The 25,588-nt window shown below is 40.9% G+C and overlaps 1 protein-coding gene across 1 annotated transcript in view; it reads right to left on the bottom strand.

The window, feature by feature from the left end:
- Positions 1-1,017: 1,017 nt before the first annotated feature.
- The window catches only part of LOC128642300 (microfibril-associated glycoprotein 4), a 58,358-nt gene continuing 33,787 nt past the window's right edge, over positions 1,018-25,588 (bottom strand). Inside the window, exon 7 of the mRNA XM_053695019.1 lies at positions 1,018-1,441. Within this exon, the coding sequence (XP_053550994.1) occupies positions 1,191-1,441 (251 nt within the window). The 3' untranslated portion in view covers positions 1,018-1,190. The remainder of the gene's footprint in view (positions 1,442-25,588) is intronic.

Below are 25,588 nucleotides of genomic sequence, written 5' to 3'. Positions count from 1 at the left end.
TCAGGGGCAGTGCTCTAATTAGTGGTTTGATTTGGGCATGTGAATGACAGAGGGTCTTCAGGGGCAGTGCTCTAATTAGTGGTTTGATTTGGTCATGTGACTGACAAAGGGGCTGTAGGGGCAGTGCACTAATTAGTGGTTTGATGTTGTCATGTGACTGACAGCGGGGATGCAGGGGCAGTGGTCTAATTAGTGGTTTGATTTGGGCATGTGAATGACAAATGGTCTTCAGGGGCAGTGCTCTAATTAGTGGTTTGATTTGGTCATGTGACTGACAGAGGGGATGCAGGGGCAGTGCACTAATTAGTGGTTTGATGTTGTCATATGACTGACAGCGGGGATGCAGGGGCAGTGCTCTAATTAGTGGTTTGATTTGGGCATGTGAATGACAGAGGGGCTGCAGGGGCAGTGCTCTAATTAGTGGTTTGATTTGGGCATGTGAATGACAGAGGGGCTGCAGGGGCAGTGCTCTAATTAGTGGTTTGATTTGGGCATGTGAATGACAGAGGGGCTGCAGGGGCAGTGCTCTAATTAGTGGTTTGATTTGGGCATGTGAATGACAGAGGGGCTGCAGGGGCAGTGCTCTAATTAGTGGTTTGATTTGGGCATGTGAATGACAGAGGGGCTGCAGGGGCAGTGCTCTAATTAGTGGTTTGATTTGGGCATGTGACTGACAGAGGGGCTGCAGGGGCAGTGCACTAATTAGTGATTTGATGTTGTCATGTGACTGACAGCGGGGATGCAGGGGCACTGGTCTGCTTTGAGGTCTAATGATAGACACAACTACTGCTCATTCATCTGCTGGTCATGTAGTATTTTACAGAGGACACCTGATAACCCTAAAAACCTCAGTCACATCTCCCTGCTCCACAGCTGTATACATTTTTGCAGCTTTCAAAGCCTTTAAATCAGTCTAGGACTATTTGTAATCCCAGCTTAAACCTGCCAGGAAATATTTAATTACCCTGTGCCTAGTATCTCAGACCCTGCACACATAATATCAAACATTTAAAAAAATTATGAAATAAAAATGCTTTATTTTTTATTATTATTTTTTTGAAAAAAGCAAAACAAATATATTTCTTAATAGACAGAATTGTTTAAACTGTATTTTGCAGACAAATATAAGTTGTGAAGAGTTGTTTGTACAGCAGTAATATCAGCGCACACTCAGGATGGTGATGTGAGGGTTACTCGGCTGGCGCTATCTTCATCTCACATGTCTTTAGGGAGTAGTATTGTCCTTTCCAGGGAGACCACGTCATGCCAGTTGCATACTCCGTGGTTTCACCTTTCAGATATTTACCATTCAAGTTTGCGCTGTGGCAGTTGCTGTACCAAGATGCCCCCTTAAAGATCAAAGCACAGTTTGCATGATATATATCTCCATCTCGGTCGTAAGTGGAGAATTTCATACCGTTTTGTGTTGCTAGACCATTTCCTGGAAAAAAAAAATTCACCTTAAACATTTCAAACATTAAAGGCTAAATTACAGGAGGCATGCTAACTTTATATTGCGCCCGCATTAACATGCAAGAGCATTTGCATTTTACGCTCTTCAAGTTAGCGCAACTGAAGACCTCACATAATGGATAAGGGGGGCGATTTAACAAGGGCCAAATGGTCCCTGATCCCCCTGTTTCCGAGCGAGCCTTCAGTCTCACCAGAAACAACAGTTAAGAAGCAGCTGTCTTAAGACCACTGCTTCTTAACTAGTCCGCCGCCTCTGATGCGGCGGAGAGCAATCAACCCGATCAGATACGATCAGGTTGATTGACACCCCCGAATCTGTAGGGGGCAGCATTTAACAGTTCACCAGAACCATTTAGCTATGTCGGGCAGACATCATTTGCTACAGCTAATCATGTCCGCCCACCATTTGATAATTCGGAGCCAAGGAGTTAAAAGTTGCACCAAGCACAACATAAATACATGAAAATATACAGTTACACTCATATATACACTGATAAAAATTATTCATAAAAATATTACAAAAAAGATATAAGGGTTCAGAGGTATATGGTATATATATCAACTGCTCCCCAGTGGATCTATTATTTTTTTTATCTCTGAGCAAAGGATCATTTATACTTTCAATGAGTGTGAATCACTTATTAAAGGGATAGGAAAGTCAAAATTATACTTGCATGATTCAGATAGAGCATGTAATGTTAAGACACTTTTAAATTCACTTCTATTATCAAATGTGCTTCGTTCTCTTGGTATACCTTGTTAAAAAAGAATATGCACATATCCTACACTAGTGGGGACTAGCTACTGATTGGTGCCTGCACACATTTGTCTCTTGTGATTGGCTAACTAGATGTGTCTAGCTAAGAACAGTCAGGAAGGTGACAGCATAAATCTAATATTTATTAGATAAGACAAATAACGGGCAACGTTTCGGGCAACGTATTCATGCCATGCCAAACAAACAATTCTCACACCTTTATATACCTAAACACCACTAGGTGGCGATAGAGAGAATTTAACCCTATCAATACATCAAATGTTAAAAAAACATACATACACAGATTGTAGCATTATTACATTACATTTCATGTAAATACATCTCATCTTTTAAATCATTTGATATGTTTACAGAGACATTTTTAATCTATTTGGTTGCCAAAAGCATTATTTCTATATTCTATATTATATAGAAAAATAGAAAGATCCCATTCTTTGTTCATTCCTTTAGGGGTAAGTGTCCCTAATATTAGGGACACTTACCCCTAAAGGAATGAACAAAGAATGGGATCTTTCTATTTTTCTATAGTTGTATATATTATTGATTCTTTTTGCCTGTTGTTTATTTTCTGCAGATATAGAAATAATGCTTTTGGCAACCAAATAGATTAAAAATGTCTCTGTAAACATATCAAATGATTTAAAAGATGAGATGTATTTACATGAAATGTAATGATGCTACAATCTGTGTATGTATGTTTTTTAACATTTAAACCTAACACTATACTATCAATAAATTAATTAAATAAAATACCTACAATTACCTACAATTAAACCTAACACTACACTATCAATACATTAATTAAATACAATATCTACAAATAACTACAATGAAATAAACTAACTAAAGTACAAAAAATAAAAAAGAACTAAGTTACAAAAAATAAAAAAATATTTACAAACATAAGAAAAATATTACAACAATTTTAAAATAATTACACCTACTCTAAGCCCCCTAATAAAATAACAAAGACCCCCAAAATAAAAAATGCCCTACCCTATTCTAAATTACTAAAGTTCAAAGCTCTTTTACCTTACCAGCCCTGAACAGGGCCCTTTGCGGGGCATGGCCCAAGAAGTTCAGCTCTTTTGCCTGTAAAAAAAAACATACAATACCCCCCCCAACATTACAACCCACCACCCACATACCCCTAATCTAACCCAAACCCCCCTTAAATAAACCTAACACTAAGACCCTGAAGATCATCCTACCTTGTCTTCACCTCACCAGGTATCACCGATCCATCCTGGCTCCAAAATCTTCATCCAACCCAAGCGGGGGCTGGCGATCCATCATCCGGTGGCTGAAGAGTTCCAGAAGAGGCTCCAAAGTCTTCATCCTATCCGGGAAGAAGAGGCGATCCGGACCGGCAACCATCTTGATCCAAGCGGCATCTTCTATCTTCATCCGATGACGACCGGCTCCATCCTGAAGACCTCCACCGCGGACCCATCTTCTTCCAGCGACGTCCAACTGAAGAATGACGGTTCCTTTAAGGGACGTCATCCAAGATGGCGTCCCTCGAATTCCGATTGGCTGATAGGATTCTATCAGCCAATCGGAATTAAGGTAGGAATATTCTGATTGGCTGATGGAATCAGCCAATCAGAATCAAGTTCAATCCGATTGGCTGATCCAATCAGCCAATCAGATTGAGCTCGCATTCTATTGGCCTGTAAAATAAATATTAATCCTAAAATAGCTACAATGTAATTATAATTTATATTGTAGCTATATTAGGATTTATTTTACAGGTAAGTATTTAGCTTTAAATAGGAATAATTTATTTAATAAGAGTTAATTAATTTCGTTAGATTAAAATTATATTTAATTTAGGGGGGTGTTAGTGTTAGGGTTAGACTTAGCTTTAGGGGTTAATACATTTATTAGAATAGCGGTGAGCTCCGGTCGGCAGATTAGGGGTTAATAATTGAAGTTAGGTGTCGGCGATGTTAGGGAGGGCAGATTAGGGGTTAATACTATTTATTATAGGGTTAGTGAGGCGGATTAGGGGTTAATAACTTTATTATAATAGCGGTGCGGTCCGCTCGGCAGATTAGGGGTTAATAAGTGTAGGTAGGTGGAGGCGACGTTGAGGGGGGCAGATTAGGGGTTAATAAATATAATATAGGGGTCGGCGGTGTTAGGGGCAGCAGATTAGGGGTACATAGCTATAATGTAGGTGGCGGCGCTTTGCGGTCGGCAGATTAGGGGTTAATTATTGTAGGTAGCTGGCGGCGACGTTGTGGGGGGCAGATTAGGGGTTAATAAATATAATACAGGGGTCGGCGGTGTTAGGGGCAGCAGATTAGGGGTACATAAGTATAACGTAGGTGGCGGTCGGCAGATTAGGGGTTAAAAAAAATTAATCGAGTGGCGGCGATGTGGGGGGACCTCGGTTTAGGGGTACATAGGTAGTTTATGGGTGTTAGTGTACTTTAGAGTACAGTAGTTAAGAGCTTTATGAACCGGCGTTAGCCCAAAAAGCTCTTAACTACTGACTTTTTTCTGCGGCTGGAGTTTTGTCGTTAGATTTCTAACGCTCACTTCAGCCACGACTCTAAATACCGGAGTTAGAAAAATCCCATTGAAAAGATAGGATACGCAATTTACGTAAGGGGATCTGCGGTATGGAAAAGTCGCGGCTGAAAAGTGAACGTTAGACCCTATTTTGAGTGACTCCAAATACCGGAGGTAGCCTAAAACCAGCGTTAGGAGCCTCTAACGCTGGTTTTCACGGCTACCGCCAAACTCCAAATCTAGGCCTAAGAGTTGTAAATTGAAACAGTTTAGTTTCAACTGAAGATTTTCTGTAACATAATAACAATTAGATCTAATCACCTGTATGCTGTATTGCTATTATTTCTGTATATGTCTATTGTACAGGGATTCCTGCTTCTAGTTGCCCTGCAATAAAATGTTTAATATGGATAATAAGGATTTAGTAAGTGGTTGCAATTTATTTTTTGTAGCCCTTGCCACCAAAATACCTCAAAACATTAAATAATTTTCCTTCTTAATATGAGGAGAGTCCACGGCATCATTCCTTACTGTTGGGAAATACTGAACCTGGCCCCCAGGAGGAGGCAAAGACACCCCAGCCAAAGGCTCAAATACTCCCCCCTACTTTTCTCATATCCCAGTCATTCTTTGCCTTTCATCACAGGAGGTTGGCAGAGAAGTGTCAGAAGATTAGGAGTAGTTCCTTATAAAGGTATCTGCCCTTAGAAATAGGACTGGAGTTTTAAGTAGTCTTGTCAGCCTCTCAGTGAGAGCGTTGTAGAAAGTTAGAGTCTGGAGATGCAGGGAGAGTCTTTCTGCGAAACCATCCAGACTCAGATTAACAGCTCCTAAGCAATCAGTCCATGTCAGCTTCACTCAAGTCCATGTCAGAAGCGATGCTACGGTCTGTCACACTTGAAGGACCGTGTTTCTGTTCCCCGGCATAGATTCCGGTAAGATTTTTTCATTTTTATACACATATGATAACGCAAGAAGACAGGGTCACTGTGTGGCTCCTTTTATCTGTATGGAATCAAGGGTTAATATTTCCGGAGGGGGATTATTGAACAGGGGGGATTAATCAAATAATTTTATTTTATTATGATTATGCTGTGACATGTGTGAGATAAGGCTCAGGCAGATGTTGAAACGTACAGGTTTTCACATTCGTTTTTGTAAGCTGTGCAGGCTGATGGCTTGGCGTGCTTTTTCCTATAGCAGGGGCGGTCCTGCATTGCGCACCATGTGACCGGGTGTGGTCACACTCGCCTAGATTTAGAGTTCTGCGTTAGCCGTCAAAAGCAGCGTTAAGGGGTCCTAACGCTGCTTTTTACTGCCCGCTGGTATTTAGAGTCAGCCAGGAAAGGGTCTAACGCTCACTTCCAAGCCGCGACTTTTCCATACCACAGATCCCTTTACGCCAATTGCGTATCCTATCTTTTCAATGGGATCTTCCTAATGCTGGTATTTAGAGTCTTGGCTGAAGTAAGCAGTAGAGCCTCTACCAACAAGACTCCATCCGCAGAAAAAAGTCAATAGTTAAGAGCTTTCTGGGCTAACGCCGGTTTATAAAGCTCTTAACTACTGTGCTCTAAAGTACACTAACACCCATAAACTACCTATATACCCCTAAACCGAGGTCCCCCCACATCGCCGCCACTCTAATAAATAATTTTAACCCCTAATCTGCCGAACGCACACCGCCGCCACCTACATTATCCCTATGTACCCCTAATCTGCTGCCCCTAACATCGCCGACACCTACATAATATTTATTAACCCCTAATCTGCCCCCCCAACGTCGCCACCACCTACCTACACTTATTAACCCCTAATCTGCCGACCGGACCTCACCGCTACTCTAATAAATGTATTAACCCCTAAACCGCCTCACTCCCGCCTCAAAAACCCTATAATAAATAGTATTAACCCCTAATCTGCCCTTTCCTAACATTGCCGACACCTAACTTCAAGTATTAACCCCTAATCTGCCGACCGGACCTCGCCGCTACTCTAATAAATGTATTAACCCCTAAAGCTAAGTCTAACCCTAACCCTAACACCCCCTAAGTTAAATATAATTTTAATCTAACGAAATAAATTAAATATTATTAACTAAAGTCTTCCTATTTAAAACTAAATACTTACCTGTAAAATAAAACCTAATATAGCTACAATATAACGAATAATTATATTGTAGATATTTTAGGATTTATATTTATTTTACAGGCAACTTTGTATTTATTTTAACTAGGTACAATAGCTATTAAATAGTTATTTACTATTTAATAGCTACCTAGTTAAAATAATTACAAAATTACCTGTAAAATAAATCCTAACCTAAGTTACAATTAAACCTAACACTACACTATCAATAAATAAATTAAATTAAATCAATTAACTACAAGTACCTACAATTAAATAAACTAAACTAAATTACAAAAACAAACAAACAGTAAATTACAAAAAATAAAAAAAGATTACAAGAATTTTAAGCTAATTACACCTACTCTAAGCCCCCTAATAAAATAACAAAGCCCCCCAAAATAAAAAAATTCCCTACCCTAATCTAAATTAAAATAGCAGCTCTATTACCTTACCATCCCTTAAAAGGGCTTTTTGCGGGGCATGCCCCAAAGAAATCAGCTCTTTTGCCTGTAAAAAAAAAACACAATACCACCCCCAACATTACAACCCACCACCCACATACCCCTACTCTAACCCAAACCCCCCTGAAATAAACCTAACACTACCCCCCTGAAGATCTTCCTACCTTGAGTCGTCTTCACCCAACCGGGCCGAACTCTTCATCCGATGGACCAAAAGAAGACATCCGGAGCGGCAGAAGTCTTCATCCTATCCGGGCAGAAGAGGACATCCAGACCGGCAGACATCTTCATCCAAGCGGCATCTTCTATCTTCATCCATCCGACGAGGAGCAGCTCCATCTTCAAGACCTCCAGCGCGGAACATCCTTCTTCAACGACGACTACCCGACGAATGAAGGTTCCTTTAAGTGACGTCATCCAAGATGGCGTCCCTCGAATTCCGATTGGCTGATAGGATTCTATCAGCCAATTGGAATTAAGGTAGGAAAAATCAGATTGAGCTCGCATTCTATTGGCTGTTCCGATCAGCCCTTTCCTAACATTGCCGACACCTAACTTCAAGTATTAACCCCTAATCTGCCGACCGGACCTCGCCGCTACTCTAATAAATGTATTAACCCCTAAAGCTAAGTCTAACCCTAACCCTAACACCCCCTAAGTTAAATATAATTTTAATCTAACGAAATAAATTAAATATTATTAACTAAAGTCTTCCTATTTAAAACTAAATACTTACCTGTAAAATAAAACCTAATATAGCTACAATATAACGAATAATTATATTGTAGATATTTTAGGATTTATATTTATTTTACAGGCAACTTTGTATTTATTTTAACTAGGTACAATAGCTATTAAATAGTTATTTACTATTTAATAGCTACCTAGTTAAAATAATTACAAAATTACCTGTAAAATAAATCCTAACCTAAGTTACAATTAAACCTAACACTACACTATCAATAAATAAATTAAATTAAATCAATTAACTACAAGTACCTACAATTAAATAAACTAAACTAAATTACAAAAACAAACAAACAGTAAATTACAAAAAATAAAAAAAGATTACAAGAATTTTAAGCTAATTACACCTACTCTAAGCCCCCTAATAAAATAACAAAGCCCCCCAAAATAAAAAAATTCCCTACCCTAATCTAAATTAAAATAGCAGCTCTATTACCTTACCATCCCTTAAAAGGGCTTTTTGCGGGGCATGCCCCAAAGAAATCAGCTCTTTTGCCTGTAAAAAAAAAACACAATACCACCCCCAACATTACAACCCACCACCCACATACCCCTACTCTAACCCAAACCCCCCTAAAATAAACCTAACACTACCCCCCTGAAGATCTTCCTACCTTGAGTCGTCTTCACCCAACCGGGCCGAACTCTTCATCCGATGGACCAAAAGAAGACATCCGGAGCGGCAGAAGTCTTCATCCTATCCGGGCAGAAGAGGACATCCAGACCGGCAGACATCTTCATCCAAGCGGCATCTTCTATCTTCATCCATCCGACGAGGAGCAGCTCCATCTTCAAGACCTCCAGCGCGGAACATCCTTCTTCAACGACGACTACCCGACGAATGAAGGTTCCTTTAAGTGACGTCATCCAAGATGGCGTCCCTCGAATTCCGATTGGCTGATAGGATTCTATCAGCCAATTGGAATTAAGGTAGGAAAAATCAGATTGAGCTCGCATTCTATTGGCTGTTCCGATCAGCCAATAGAATGCGAGCTCAATCTGATTGGCTGATTGGATCAGCCAATCGGATTGAACTTGAATCTGATTGGCTGATTCAATCAGCCAATCAGATTTTTCCTACCTTAATTCCGATTGGCTGATAGAATCCTATCAGCCAATCGGAATTCGAGGGACGCCATCTTGGATGACGTCACTTAAAGGAACCTTCATTCGTCGGTAGTCGTCGGTGAAGAAGGATGTTCCGCGCCGGAGGTCTTGAAGATGGAGCCACTCCTAGTCGGATGGATGAAGATAGAAGATGCCGCTTGGATGAAGATGTCTGCCGGTCCGGATGTCCTCTTCTGCCCAGATAGGATGAAGACTTGTGCCGCTCCGGATGTCTTCTTTTGGTCCATCGGATGAAGAGTTCGGCCCGGTTGGGTGAAGACGACTCAAGGTAGGGAGATCTTCAGGGGGGTAGTGTTAGGTTTATTTAAGGGGGGTTTGGGTTAGAGTAGGGGTATGTGGGTGGTGGGTTGTAATGTTGGGGGGTGGTATTGTGTTTTTTTTTACAGGCAAAAGAGCTGATTTCTTTGGGGCATGCCCCGCAAAAAGCCCTTTTAAGGGCTGGTAAGGTAATAGAGATGTTAACTATTTTAATTTAGATTAGGGTAGGGAATTTTTTTATTTTGGGGGGCTTTGTTATTTTATTAGGGGGCTTAGAGTAGGTGTAATTAGCTTAACATTCTTGTAATCTTTTTTTATTTTTTGTAATTTAGTGTTGTTTTTTTTTGTAATTTAGTTTAGTTTATTTAATTGTAGGTAATTGTAGGTACTTGTAGTTAATTGATTTAATTTATTTATTGATAGTGTAGTGTTAGGTTTAATTGTAACTTAGGTTAGGATTTATTTTACAGGTAATTTTGTAATTATTTTAACTAGGTAGCTATTAAATAGTAAATAACTATTTAATAGCTATTGTGCCTAGTTAAAATAAATACAAAGTTGCCTGTAATATAAATATAAATCCTAAAATAGCTACAATATAATTATTCGTTATATTGTAGCTATATTAGGGTTTATTTTACAGGTAAGTATTTAGTTTTAAATAGGAAGACTTTAGTTAATAATATTTAATTTATTTCGTTAGATTAAAATTATATTTAATTTAGGGGGTGTTAGGGTTAGACTTAGCTTTAGGGGTTAATACATTTATTAGAGTAGCGGCGAGGTCCGGTCGGCAGATTAGGGGTTAATACTTGAAGTTAGGTGTCGGCGATGTTAGGGAGGGCAGATTAGGGGTTAATACTATTTATTAAAGGGTTTGCGAGGCGGGAGTGCGGCGGTTTAGGGGTTAATACATTTATTAGAGTGGCGGCGAGGTCCGGTCGGCAGATTAGGGGTTAATAAGTGTAGGTTGGGGGCGGCAGATTAGGGGTTAATAAATATAATATAGGGGTCGGCGATGTTAGGGGCAGCAGATTAGGGGTACATAGGTATAATGTAGGTTGCGGCGGTGTACGGAGCGGCAGATTAGGGGTTAATAATACAATACAGGGGTCAGCGATAGTGGGGGCGGCAGATTAGGGGTTAATAAGTGTAAGGTTAGGGGTGTTTAGACTCGGGGTACATGTTAGGGTGTTAGGTGCAGACTTAGAAAGTGTTTCCCCATAGGAAATAATGGGGCTACGTTCGGAGCTTAACGCTGCTTTTTTGCAGGTGTTAGGTTTGTTTTCAGCCCAAACTGCCCCATTGTTTTCTATGGGTATATCATGCACGAGCACGTTTTTCCAGCTAGCCGCTACCGTAAGCAACGCTGGTATTGAGAGTTGAAGTGGCGGTAAATATGCCTGTACGCTCCCTTTTTGGAGCCTAACGCAGCCCTTCAGAGAGCTCCTTTGGCCGCAAAACTCTAAATCTAGGCACTAGTTTCCTCTTTCCTGACCGTGCGGTTTACCGGAGAAGAATCAGTTTCTCTGTTTGGCTTGGGTCATAGGAGGTGGTGAGTGCCCCAGCCATTGGGGGTATAAAGGTGCCGTTTATCTTATTACTCTATAGTCTGTTTTATAAGCGCAAGCTATAGAGGATTCTGATGCATTAGAGGGTACTCCCTCTTTACCTAAGTCTAATACCTGTCTATATTGTGAGGAGGCCGTAGTATACCCTCCTGCTCAATTATGTTCCACATACATTGATAATGTAATCATGTAAAAAAAAGTTAATATGTTTAGCACCACTGAGAAGTCTCCGTCCCGTGAGGTGCGCACCCTACAGTCATCTCCTAATACACATGCAGCTTCCCATAGCACTCCTAATCCTCCATCTGGAGGAGCCCTTTTACCACCAGACTTTACTGAGCAGTTACTAACGGCAGTGTCTGTGGCCTCACCCTGCTAACCGCAAGCGAAAAGTCAAATATTGCTATCCTTCCCAGGGATCATCTACTAGTTTATTGGATTTATCTAATACAAGATTATCCGCTGATGAAGATGTCTCTGATACTTCAGAGGGTGCTCTTTCTGGGTCGGAATCTGCTGCCTCTAGGCCTCCAGCTGTGGAGAAACCAGACTTTAGATTTAGGATTGAACGCTTTCTGCTAAAGGAAGTTTTGGCTACTGGAGGTCCCAGAGCCTAAATTGCCTGAGGAGCCTTTGATTCCTAAATTAGATAGGGTCTACGAGGACAGGGTTGTACCACAGACTTTCCCGGTTCCCGTAAAGATGGCGAACATTATTAAGAATGAATGGTAAAGAATTGGTTCTTTTTCCCCTTCTTCTTCCTTTAAGAAATGATTCCCGGTTCCAGACTTTCAATTGGAGTTTGGGGTTCCACCCCCAAGGTGGATGGCGCTATCTCCACACTGGCTAAATTCACTACTATCCCGCTTGAGGATAGTTCGTAATTTAAAGAGCCCATGGATAAAAAGATAGAAACTCCGTTAAGAAAGATGTTTCAACATACGGGATATTTCAACCGGCAGCGGCTGTTGCTGGAGTGGCTACCTACTGGTGTGACTCCTTATCTGAGTTGATCAAGGTGGAGGGCCCCCTCAATGTCATCCTGGAAAGAATTAAGGCTTTAAGGGTGGCTAATTCTTTGATTTGTGATGCAAATATGCAGATTATTTGCCTGAATGATAAGGCTTCAGGTTTTTCTGTTCAAGCCCGCTGGGCACTTTGGCTGAAGTCCTGGTCTGCGGACATGACATCGAAGTCAAGACTTCTTTCCCTCCCATTTAAGGGAAATATTCTATTTGGTCCAGGCCTGGACTCAATTATCTCCACTGTTACGGGAGGCAAAGGTGCCTTTTTACTGCAGGATAAGAAGAACAAACCTAAGGGTCAAGGTCCTAATTTTCGTTCCTTTCGTTCAGATATATCCCAAAGTCAGCATCCCTCCGCAAAGCCAGAGCAATCCAAGGGGACTTGGAAGCCAGCTCAGTCCTGGAATAAGTACAAGCAAAACAAGAAGCGTCAGACCCCGATTTGGCTATTGATCTAGTAGAGGGCAGACTATTGTTCTTTTTGGACGCTTGGTTTGAGGACATGCAAGACCCGTGGGTCCTGGAGATCATCACTCAGGGATACAGGATAGGTTTCAAGTCTCATCCACCCAGGGGCAGATTCCTCTTGTCAAACCTGTCTTTAAGGCCAGAAAAGCAAGAAGCCTTTCTGGGGTGCGTTAGGGATCTCTCATCCCTGGGAGTCATTGTACCGGTACCTCTTGCAGAAAGAGGTCTGAGAAACTACTCAAATCCTTTTGTGGTCCCAAAGAAGGAGGGAACTTTCCCCCCGATTCTGGACCTAAAGTGCTTAAATAAATTCCTAGCTGTACCCTCGTTCAAGATGGAGACAATAAGGTCCATCCTTCCTTTAGTTCAGGAAGGACAGTTCATGACCACGATAGATGATAGATCTGAATGATGCTTACCTTCACATTCTAATACACAAGGAACACTTCAAGTTCCTAAGGTTTGCGTTCCTGGACCAGCACTTCAAGTTTGTTGCACTTCCGTTTGGTCTAGCTTCTGCTCCAAGAGTCTTTATGAAGGTTCTTGGGGCTCTGCTTGCAGTGCCCAGAACCAGAGGTATAGCAGTGGCGCAATACTTGGACGATATTCTGGTTCAAGCACCATCCTGTCGTCTGGCAGAAGACCATTCGAAAGCTCTTCTATATCTTCTTCGATCTCATGGATGGAAGATAAAATATATAAAGGGACACTGGGAGAGGCAGCTTAATGTTTTTTATTTGGGAAGATCAAATAATCAGTATGGCTGTTTATTTATGTTGTACTGAGGGACCACATGGCTTTATGCTAACCGCTTCCCATGCGGTTGTACAGTCTAATGCGAACATCGTCCATGATGGGCGGGGCCTATTTTCGCTCGCTCAGACGTGCAGCTTACTCTGGCTGAGAAGGCAGCAGGCATTAGCTCCGGTTGGGCCTAAACTAGTGTTCTGTTAACCGGATTGTTGTCGAGTCATTTTGCAGTACCCTGGGGGCAGGTAGGCGCCACAGCAGAGCTGTGGCAAGGTGCAGGGGTTATTTTTTCAAATTAAACATATTTTTTGCTATAAATATCTTTTAGAGGTTAATTTCACCCTTTGCTCTTAGGGTGCAATAATTTTTGGCACTATTGATTATGTGTAGCTAATTTTACAGCGTTATTTAACGTTTTTGGGCAGTTTGGAAAAATTTGTGCGCTTTTTTATTCCTTAAAGGCGCAGTACACGTTTTTCAAAAAATTGTTTTAATCAATAAATAAAGTGTTTAACGACTATTGTGGTTATTGCTAGTCTGTTCAACATGTCTGACATTGAGGATACTAATTGCTCTATGTGTTTAGAAGCCATTGTGGATCCCCCTCTTACGTTGTGTACCTCTTGTACTGAAAGGGCCTTACAATGTAAAAAGCATATTTTAAGTAAAGAAAGTGTGCCTAAGGATGATTCTCAGTCTGAAGAGAATCAGGATATGCCATCTAATTCTCCCCAAGTGTCACAACCTTTAACGCCCACACAAACGACGGCAAGTACCTCTAGTGCGTCTAATTCTTTTACTCTGCAGGAGATGGCTGCAGTTATGTCAACTACCCTTACAGAGGTATTATCTAAATTACCAGTGTTACAGGGTAAACGCAGTAGGTCAGGTATTAATGTGAATACTGAATCCTCTGATGCTTTATTGGCTATTTCCGACGTACCCTCACAGTGCTCTGAGTTGAGGGTCAGAGAATTGCTGTCTGAGGGAGAACTTTTAGATTCAGGAAAGATATTATCTCAGACAGATTCGGACGTCATGTCCTTTTAATTTAAGCTGGAACTACTCTGCCTGTTACTTCGGGAGGTTTAAGCGACTCTGGATGATTGTGACCCTATTGTGATACCACCAGAGAAATTGTGTAAGATGGACAAATATCTAGAGGTGCCTACTTACACTGATGTTTTTCTGGTTCCTAAAAGAATTTCGGAAATTGTAAAAAAGGAATGGGATAGACCAGGTATACCGTTCTCTCCTCCTCCTAATTTTAAGAAAATGTTTCCCATATCAGACACCATTCGGGACTCTTGGCAGTCGGTCCCTAAGATGGAGGGAGCTATATCTACCCTGGCTAAGTGTACAACTATACCTATTGAGGACAGTTGTGCTTTCAAAGACCCTATGGATAAAAAGTTAGAGGGTCTTCTAAAGAAATTATTTATTCATCAGGGTTTTCTTTTACAACCTACAGCCTGCATTGTTCCAGTTACTACTGCAGCAGCTTTCTGGTTTAATGCTCTAGAAGAGTCTCTGAAGGTAGAGACCCCATTAGAGGATATTTTGGATAGAATTAAGGTGCTCAAGCTAGCTTATTCTTTCATTACAGATGCCGCTTTTCAAATTGCTAAATTAGCGGCGAAAAATGCAGGATTTGCCATTTTAGCACGTAGAGTGTTATGGCTCAAATCGTGGTCTGCTGATGTGTCATCAAAATCTAAGCTTTTAGTTATTCCTTTCAAGGGCAAGACCCTATTCGGGCCTAAATTGAAGGAAATTATTTCTGACATTACTGGAGGTAAAGGTCACGCCCTACCTCAGGATAAGTCTGTTAAGATGAGGGGCAAACAAAATAATTTTCGTTCCTTTCGAAATTTTAAAGAAATGCCCTCTGCTTCCTCTTCCTCCACAAAGCAGGAAGGGAATTTTGCTCAATCCAAGTCCGTCTGGAGACCCAACCAGGCTTGGAATAAAGGTAAACAATCCAAGAAACCCGCTGCTACTACAAAGACAGCATGAAGGGACGGCCCCTGATCCGGGACCGGATCTTGTAGGGGGCAGACTTTCTTTCTTTACCCAGGCTTGGGCGAGAGATGTTCAGGACCCATGGGCATTGGAAATCGTGACCCACGGGTATCAACTGGAATTAAAGGATTTTCTCTCAAGAGGGAGATTTAATCTTTCACGATTGTCTGTAGACCAGATAATAAGAGAGGCGTTCTTACGCTGTGTAGAAGACCTCTCTACCATGGGAGTAATTTGTTCAGTTCCAAAACTGGAGCAGGGACAGGGGTTTTACTCAAATCTCTTTGTGGTTCCCAAAAAAGAGGGAACTTTCAGACCCATTTTAGATCTCAAGTGTCTAAACAAGTTTCTCAGAGTCCCATCGTTCAAGATGGAGACTATACGAACAATCTTACCAATGATCCAGGAGGGTCAATATATGACTACCGTGGACTTGAAGGATGCATACCTTCATATCCTTATTCATAAGGATCATCATCAATTCCTAAGGTTTGCCTTCCTGGACAAACATTCTCAGTTCGTGGCTCTTCTTTTCGGGTTGGCCACTGCACCCAGAATCTTTACAAAGGTTCTAGGGGCCCTACTAGTGGTTCTCAGACCACGGGGCATAGCAGTGGCGCCTTATCTGGATGATATTTTGATTCAGGCGTCGACTTATCTGACAAAATCTCACACGGACACAGTGTTGTCTTTCCTGAGAACTCGGTTGGAAGGTGAACATAGAAAAGAGTTCACTAGTTCCACGGACAAGGGTTCCCTTCTTGGGAACTCTGATAGACTCGGTAGACATGAAAATATTTCTGACGGAGGTCAGAAGATCAAAGATTCTAAATACTTGCCGAGCACTTCAGTCCATTCCTCGGCCATCAGTGAATCAGTGTATGGAGGTCATTGGATTAATGGTAGCGGCAATAGACATCATTCCGTTTGCTCGCTTTCATCTCAGACCACTGCAGCTGTGCATGCTCGGACAGTGGAATGGGGACTATGCGAATTTATCTCCTCAGATAAATCTGGATCAAGAGACCAGAGACTCTCTTCTTTGGTGGTTGTCACCGGATCATCTGTCCCAGGGGACGTGTTTCCGCAGACCCTCGTGGGTGATAGTGACAACGGACGCCAGTCTTCTGGGCTGGGGTGCAGTCTGGAATTCCCTGAAGGCTCAGGGTATTTGGACTCAGGCGGAGTCTCTACTTCCAATCAATATTCTGGAACTGAGAGCAATATTCAATGCGCTTCAGGCGTGGCCTCAGTTGGCTTCGGCCAAATTAATCAGATTCCAGTCGGACAATATCACGACTGTGGCATATATCAATCATCAGGGGGGAACAAGGAGTTCCTTAGCGATGATAGAAGTATCAAAGATAATCCGATGGGCGGAGGCCCACTCTTGCTATCTATCGGCAATCTACATCCCAGGAGTAGAGAACTGGGAAGCGGATTTTCTAAGTCGTCAGACTTTTCATCCGGGGGAGTGGGAACTCCATCTGGAGGTGTTTGCCTCATTGATTCGCCAATGGGGCAGACCGGAATTAGATCTGATGGCATCTCGTCAGAATGCCAAGCTTCCTCGTTACGGATCCAGGTCGAGGGATCCTCAGGCTGAACTGATAGATGCCTTGGCAGTACCTTGGTCGTTCGGCCTAGCTTATGTGTTTCCACCGTTTCCTCTCCTTCCACGCGTGATTGCTTGGATCAAACAGGAGAGAGCTTCAGTAATCCTGATAGCGCCTGCGTGGCCACGCAGGACTTGGTATGCGGATCTAGTGGACATGTCATCTCTGCCACCGTGGAAAATTCCTTTGAGACAGGACCTTCTCATTCAAGGACCTTTTCAACATCCAAATCAAAATTCTCTGCAGCTGACTGCTTGGAGATTGAACGCTTGATTTTATCTAAGCGGGGATTCTCTGATTTGGTCATCGATACCTTGATACAGGCTCGTAAGCCTGTCACTAGAAAAATCTACCATAAGATATGGCGTAAATATATTTATTGGTGTGAATCCAAGGGTTACTCATGGAGTAAAGTTAGGATTCCCAGGATTCTGTCTTTTCTCCAAGAAGGATTGGAGAAAGGGTTATCAGCAAGTTCCTTAAAGGGACAGATTTCTGCTTTGTCAATTTTGCTTCACAAACGTTTGGCAGATGTGCCAGATGTTCAGTCTTTTTGTCAAGCTCTAACCAGAATTAAGCCTGTATTCAGACCAATTACTCCTCCCTGGAGTTTGAATTTAGTTCTTCGAGTTCTTCAAGGGGTTTCATGTGAACCCATGCATTCCATAGATATTAAATTGTTATCTTGGAAAGTTCTGTTTTTGGTTGCTATTGCTTCTGCTCGAAGAGTTTGAGCTTTCAGCGTTACAATGTGATTCACCTTATCTTATACTTCATTCTGATAAGGTGGTTTTACATACCAAACCTGGATTTCTTCCTAAGGTTGTTTCAAATAAGAATATTAATCAGGAAATTGTTGTTCCTTCCTTGTGTCCTAATCCTTCTTCTAAGAAGGAGCGTCTGTTACATAACCTGGATGTGGTCCGTGCCTTGAAGTTTTACTTACAGGCAACCAAGGATTTACGTCAATCATCTTCATTATTCATTGTTTATTCTGGAAAGCGTAGGGGTCAGAAAGCTAGGCTACCTCTCTTTCTTTTTGGCTGAAGAGTATCATCTGCCTGGCATATGAGACTGCTGGACAGCAGCCTCCTGAAAGAATTACGGCTCATTCTACTAGGGCTGTGGCTTCCACATGGGCCTTTAAAAATGATGCTTCTGTTGAACAGATTTGTAAGGCTGCGACTTGGTCGTCTCTTCATACTTTTTCCAAATTTTACAAATTTGATACTTTTGCTTCTTCTGAGGCTGTTTTTGGGAGAAAGGTTCTTCAAGCAGTGGTGCCTTCCATTTAGGTCTCTGTCTTGTCCCTCCCTTTCATCCGTGTCCTGTAGCTTTGGTATTGTATCCCACAAGTAAGGATGAAATCCGTGGACTCGTCGTATCTTGTAGAAGAAAAGGAAATTTATGCTTACCTGATAAATTGATTTCTTCTACGATACGACGAGTCCACGGCCCTCCCTGTCATATTAAGACAGATTATATTTAATTTTTACAACTTCAGTCACCTCTGCACCTTTAGCTTTTCCTTTCTCTTCCTAAACCTTCTGTCGAATGACTGGGGGTGGAGGGAAGGGAGGAGCTATATATAAACAGCTCTGTTGTGGTGCTCTTTGCCACTTCCTGTTAGCAGGAGGTTAATAAGGTACAGTGGTGGGTCAAGATATAAAACTCCTCGGTGGCCGGGAATGTAGTAAATATTATTTAATACATATTATGCAATAGAGAAATATACTTATACAAAAGGTTAAAAGGCTAACCAGAAATAAAATAAAATAAATAAAGCATCCTATACAATGTACATACAAAGCAATTGGAATTCTAGAATATTAAAAACAACAGTTGATATAAATATGGAATCATAAATAAGATAGGCAAATGATGGATGGAGGTAAGATAGGTATACCAATTTGAGGAATAGTGTCCAGTGGCGTGATTAATGTCCAACAAAAGAAAATCCAGTGTCCAAGTGTCAACAACAAGTACTCCAAATAGTGTGTAGTCCAAATTGTGCTGTTGGTGGAATAAAAAACTAACACTGCAAAAATGAAGGAAGCAAATAGTGGTGGGTGTCTGGGTGTAAAGACACAAACAAACAAATAAAAATAGAAAAAATGTATACAATATATATATAAAAAGGTATAAAAAAATTATAAAAAGGTATAAAAAATTAAAAACGAAGTGAATGTTCCTCCAATATGGTCCTAATGGTTCTCAGTGTCCTTATAAAAAATGATAAAAAAAATCCTAAAAAGAAAAATGAAAAAGACATAGTGTAGATGTACAAAAGGATAAAAGCTTGTTGAAAATGTGCTTACCAACTGTCTACGCGTTTCGGCCTTATGCAAGGCCTTTTTCAAGACAATAGAGTATGTGGCATTAAGTGGCCTTATATAGGGTAAGCATAGATATGTTTGGGCGCCAAAATCACTATTTTGGACCACCCACTTCCTGGTGAAATGCATTATGGGTAAAGACTAATCAAATTGAATAAAAATGGTTAAAAATGGTTACAAATCAGAACTATCAATAGTAGTAGTGCTTGGAATAACTGATAACCTGAATGTGGTGATGTTGACATGATACTAATATTTTATGCATGTTTATAATAATATGATATCGCATTTAGGGGTCAAATGTATTACTTCCAGTTTCGGCCAAAACGCACTTCCGGTTTCAGTAAGGGAGTATATAGATTGATATAGAAGAGAGATGTATGGCTTCATAATCTAGTCATTGGGTTTAGGGGTGCTAATATATAGCCATAATTCAAGTGTAGTTAATTCATAATAAACTGGTCACGGAGATCCGGAAGTTGAAATGTGACATGACTTCCGGTATCGGCATTAACAGGGTCCCTCTTAGGAGATGGTGTATATAGATTAGGCTAATTAGGTTAGCAAAAAACGAGGTCTGATAGATTATAGTGGCTATTGATGTGAATGGTATATTCCTTACGGTAAATACCAGAATGTGACAAACCGGAAATGGGGCGTACTTCCGGTTTCGTCAATATCCTAAGGGTGTCATTGTGGATTGAAAATATATATCCTCCTGGTTTCTTTTATTATCAAAAATGGGAGACTGCTGGGATGGGGATCATTCGTACAAGGGGACTTTTCAACTTAAATTCAAATGAACACTAAAAAATGGACAATAGTCCAAATGTTTACTAAATCTTGTGGAATATAAATAAATATATAAAAGTGTCTCTTATTACGCCGGACTAGAACTCACATCACTTCCGGTCTTAGTAGAGTAAGGAACATCAAGGGAAATACGTTTGTACAGAAGATTGTATCTTAGTATGTAATTACTTGGTGGATTATTAACCAAGCTTATTACCCAATATGAAGTGGATGGTTCTTGTAATGAACCTTGTTAGCTTACGGAAAACTGTAAGTGTGAGAATGGTATCACTTCCGGTGTAGGCAATAGCACAGGTCCTGGTTATAGCAAGAATCGCTCAATGTACACATAAACACCAAACAAATCAAACATCATCAAAGAGCTCCACAATAGCAACGCTTACGATATCCACCACCATGGATATATACAGACTATTTGGATATTTCTATATAAGGTTTTAAATGCTAAAGTGAGTTGACTTGTGACAGTTCAACCCAATATGTGTGTCACGTCACATTTCAACTTCCGGTTCTCCGTGACCAGTTATTATGAATTAACTACACTCGAATTATGGCTATATATTAGCACCCCTAAACCTAATGACTAGATTATGAAGCCATACATCTCTCTTCTATATCAATCTATATACTCCCTTACTGAAACTGGAAGTGCCTTTTGGCCGAAACCGGAAGTAATACATTTGACCCCTAAATGCGATATCATATTATTATAAACATGTATAAAATATTAGTATCATGTCAACATCACCACATTCAGGTTATCAGTTATTCCAAGCACTACTACTATTGATAGTTCTGATTTTTAACCATTTTTAACCATTTTTATTCAATTTGATTAGTCTTTACCCATAATGCATTCCACCAGGAAGTGGGTGGTCCAAAATAGTGATTTTGGCGCCTAAACATATCTATGCTTACCCTATATAAGGCCACTTAATGCCACATACTCTATTGTCTTGAAAAAGGCCTTGCATAAGGCCGAAACGCGTCGACAGTTGGTAAGCACATTTTCAACAAGCTTTTATCCTTTTGTACATCTACACTATGTCTTTTTCATTTTTCTTTTTAGGATTTTTTTGATCATTTTTTAAGGACACTGAGCACCATTAGGACCATATTGGAGGAACATTCACTTCGTTTTTAATTTTTTATACCTTTTTATAATTTTTTATACCTTTTTATATATATTTTGGGCACACATTTTTTCCCATTTTTTCTATTTTTATTTGTTTTTTTGTGTCTTTACACCCAGACACCCACCACTATTTGCTTCCTTCATTTTTGCAGTGTTAGTTTTTTATTCCACCAGCAGCACCATTTGGATGTTTATTTGACATTTGGACTACACACTATTTGGAGTACTTGTTGACACTTGGACACTGGATTTTCTTCTGTTGGACATTAATCATGCCACTGGACACTATTCCACAAATTGGTATACCTATCTCACCTCCATTCATCATTTGCCTATCTTATTTATGATTCCATATTTCTATCAACTGTTGTGTTTAATATTCTAGCATTTCAATTGCTTTTTATGTACATTGTTTATGACGCTTTATTTATTTTATTTCTGATTAGCCTTTTAACCTTTTGTATAAGTATATTTCTCTATTGCATAATATGTATTAAATAATATTTACTACATTCCCGGCCACCTAGGAGTTTTATATCTTGACCCACCACTGTACCTTATCACCTCTGCCTTCTCAGGCGCATTATACATTCTAACACTGATTAGCTTTTTTTCGGGCCGGCTAGGAGGTCCTTGTATATAAGCTCAAGGTTACACCCTTGGCGCTCGGTCTACTCCTCTTTTTTCAGCAGGAGGTTAATATCCCACAAGTAAGGGTGAAATCCGTGGACTCGTCGTATCGTAGAAGAAATCAATTTATCAGGTAAGTATAAATTTCCTTTTTTCCACTTCTCCCTTGTGTAGTGGCCCGCATCAAGCAGGAGCGAGCATCAGTGATACTGTTTGCTCCAACATGGCAGTGAAGGATGTGGACCTGGTGGGGATGTTCTCATCTCCTCCATGGAGGTTACTTTGTCGCAGGGATCTGCTTGTACAGGGTCCCTTTGTTCATCAAAATATAGATTCTCTGAGGCTGACTGCGTGGAGATTGAACGCTTAGTCTTAGCCAAGAGAGGTTTCTCTGAGAGGGTTATTGACACTCTCATTCAGGCTTGTAAGCCTGTTACTCGTCGCATCTACCATAATGTGTGGAGAGCTTACTTGTTCTGGTGTGAAGAGCGTGGTTTTGTCTGGCATAAGATCAAGGCTGCCAGGATTCTTTCCATTCTACAGGAGGGTCTGGAGAAGGGCCTTTCTTCCAGTTCCCTGCAAGGACCGATTTCGGCCTTTTCTGTTTTGCTGCACAAGAGGCTCGCAGAGCTCACTGACGTGCAGTCCTTCGTTAAGGCTCTGATCAGGATGAGACCTGTGTTTAGATTTAACGCACCTCCTTAGAGTTTGAATCTTGTTCTTAAGTTTTTACAACGAGCTCCGTGTGAGCCTATGCATTCGTTAGACATTAAACTGTTGTCCTGGAAGGTTCTTTTTCTATTGGCTATTGTGTCGGCACGCAGAGTTTCTGAAATGGTGGCCTTGCAATATGAGCCTCCTTATCTGGTGTTCCACTCGGATAAGGCTGTTCTACATACCCGCTTGGGGTTTCTTCCTAAGGTGGTGTCTGATCGTAACATCAGGAGAATCCTTCTTCTTTAAAGAACTGGTTACTTCATAATCTGGATGTTGTTCGGGCTTTGAAGTTTTATCTTCAAGCTACTAACGATTTTAGACAAACTTCGTCTTTGTTTGTTATCTACTCTGGGAAGTGTAAGGATCTGAAGGCCTCTTCGACTTCCTTATCTTTATAGTTGAGGAGTGTTATACGCTTAGCTTACAAGTCAGCGGGACTTAGACCTCCTCAGAGGATTACGACTCATTCCACTAGAGCGGTGGCTTCCTCTTGGGCCTTTAAGAATGAGGCCTCTATGGATCAGATTTGTAAGGCGGCTACCTGGTCCTCCTTACATTCTTTTTCAAAATTGTACAAATTTGATGTTTTTGCTTCGGCTGAAGCAGCTTTTGGGAGAAAGGTTTTACAGGCTGTGGTGCCCTCAGATTAGAGTCCCCCTTTTTTACCCCTCCCGTTATCATTCAGTGTCCGCTAGAGCTTGGGTATAAGTTTCCCAACAGTAAGGAATGATGCCGTGGTCTCTCCTCATATTAAGAAGAAAAACATAAATTATGCTTACCTGATAATTTCATTTCCTTCTGTATGAGGAGAGTCCACGTCCCCCAGCCGTATATTCCGATGGCGGACCAAAATTTGTTTTCTCTTTCGGCACCATTTATACCCTGATATTTCTCCTACTGTTCCTTGTTCCCTTGGCACAATGACTGGGGATATGAGGGAAGTAGGGGGAGTATTTGAGCCTTTGGCTGCGGTGTCTTTGCCTCCTCCTGGTGGCCAGGTTCAGTATTTCCCAACAGCAATGATGCTGTGGACTCTCCTCATACAGAAGGAAATGAAATGATCAGGTAAGCATAATTTATGTTTATAATTAGTATTAATATTTATTAAAGGGATACTAAACCCAGATTTTTTTTCTTTAATGATTCATATAGAGCAGCAATTTTAAGCAACTTTCTAATTTACTTATATTATAATTTTTTATTCATTCTTTTGCTATCTTTATTTGAAAAGTAGGAATGTATAGCTTAGGAGCCGGCCCATTTTTGGTTCAGAATCTGGGTAGCGCAGCGCTTGCTGATTGGTGGCTAAATGTAGCACTACCTAGGGGGCTGAACCAAAAATGGGTTCATCTGAATCATTAAAGAAAAAATCTGGGCTTTGTATCCCTTTAATGTGTATATATACTGTAAATATTTTACATTTCAAAGGTTCTTTACACAAGGGAAAATGTTCTGGTTATTTAACTTTACCTGTATATACATATAAATATTTGGGTAAATATATATATTTTACAAAAAAACTATTATAACCGGTATATATTTAATATAAATATAACATTTTCTAATATGTGAAGGACATTGGAAAGTACAAACTTCATAACCCACATCAGCTATAGAGCACTTGGTTAAATGCAATCGGGTTAGCTCACGAACAATAGGTGTTAATAAGCCTTAAGACTGCTGCTCCTTAACTCGTCTGCCGCCTCTGAGACTGTGGACATCAATCCGCCCAATCGGATACGATCGGTTTGCTTGACACCCCCTGCTAGCGGCCGATTGACCGCAAATCTGCAGGGGGTGGCATTGCACAAGCAGTTCACCAGAACTGCTTGTGCAATGTTAAATGCCGACAGCGTATGCTGTCGGCATTCAGCGATGTCTGGTGGACATGATATGCTACATCATATCATGTCTACCAGACATTGATAAATCGGCCCCCTTTGGGTTAGCTTGTAAAATGGAAAGCAGAAACTTTATATATGTGCATGTTTTATACACAGTTTAAAAGTTACATAACTAAAGATTCAGAGCAATGCAGCCACTACAAAAACGTACAGCCCTGCTCTGTATTGTGCGCACTAAACCGAAGTGCTTATTAAGCTGCGTCATGAAGACAACAATATCACTGAGCTATGAATGTGCATTACTTCTGTCACAGTGTGTGAGAATACTTGTTGTACTCCAAGATAGCGGCACCCAGTGTGTGAGAATACTTGTTGTACTCCAAGATAGCGGCACCCAGCGTGTGAGAATACTTGTTGTACTCCAAGATAGAGGCACCCAGTGGCATCTATTTATAAAGCCGTCAACCGCAAATACCCTGGAATTCTGCAGCGTATTTGTGGCGAGCCTGATTCCCCTTAGTTATCAAACCCTACAAAGCGGCAAAAGTAGAAATCTGTGACGTAACATACGATCCGCCGGTCTCAGTTCGACACAGATCGATGCTTACGTCACTACAGATGTTCCGAATGCAAATTCGGCACTATCTGACTACTTTTGCTAGTTATCAAATAACTAGCAGGTACACTCGCCACTATTCCGGCCCAGCGTACCTGGTCTCAATCCGCCGCCCTGGAGGCGGTGGATGCCATAGGAATCAATTGGAGTCTGAAAGCATCGAAAGCTCATGCTCGCTGTTGCCCGATATCCTATTGATTCCTATGGTATTGTTTACACGTAACACCCTAACATAACCCTCGAGTCTAAACACCCCTAATCTGCCGCCCCCTACACCGCCGCACCAAATAAACCTATTAACCCCTAAACCACCACTCCCGGAGCCCACCGCCACCTACATTACACTTATTAACCCCTAATCTGCCGCCCCCTACACCGCCACCACTATTCGAAATGTATTAACCCCTAAACCTAAGTATAACCCTAACACCCCCTAACTTAAATATTATTTAAATAAATCTAAATAAAAATTAATATGATTACCTAAATAATTCCTATTTAAAAATACTTACCTATAAAATAAACCCTAAGATAGCTACAATATAACTAA

This window comes from Bombina bombina, chromosome 11 (genome assembly GCF_027579735.1).
Source record: "Bombina bombina isolate aBomBom1 chromosome 11, aBomBom1.pri, whole genome shotgun sequence".
NCBI classification, from domain to species: Eukaryota; Metazoa; Chordata; class Amphibia; order Anura; family Bombinatoridae; genus Bombina; species Bombina bombina.
This window is presented reverse-complemented; position numbering and strand designations above follow the sequence as displayed.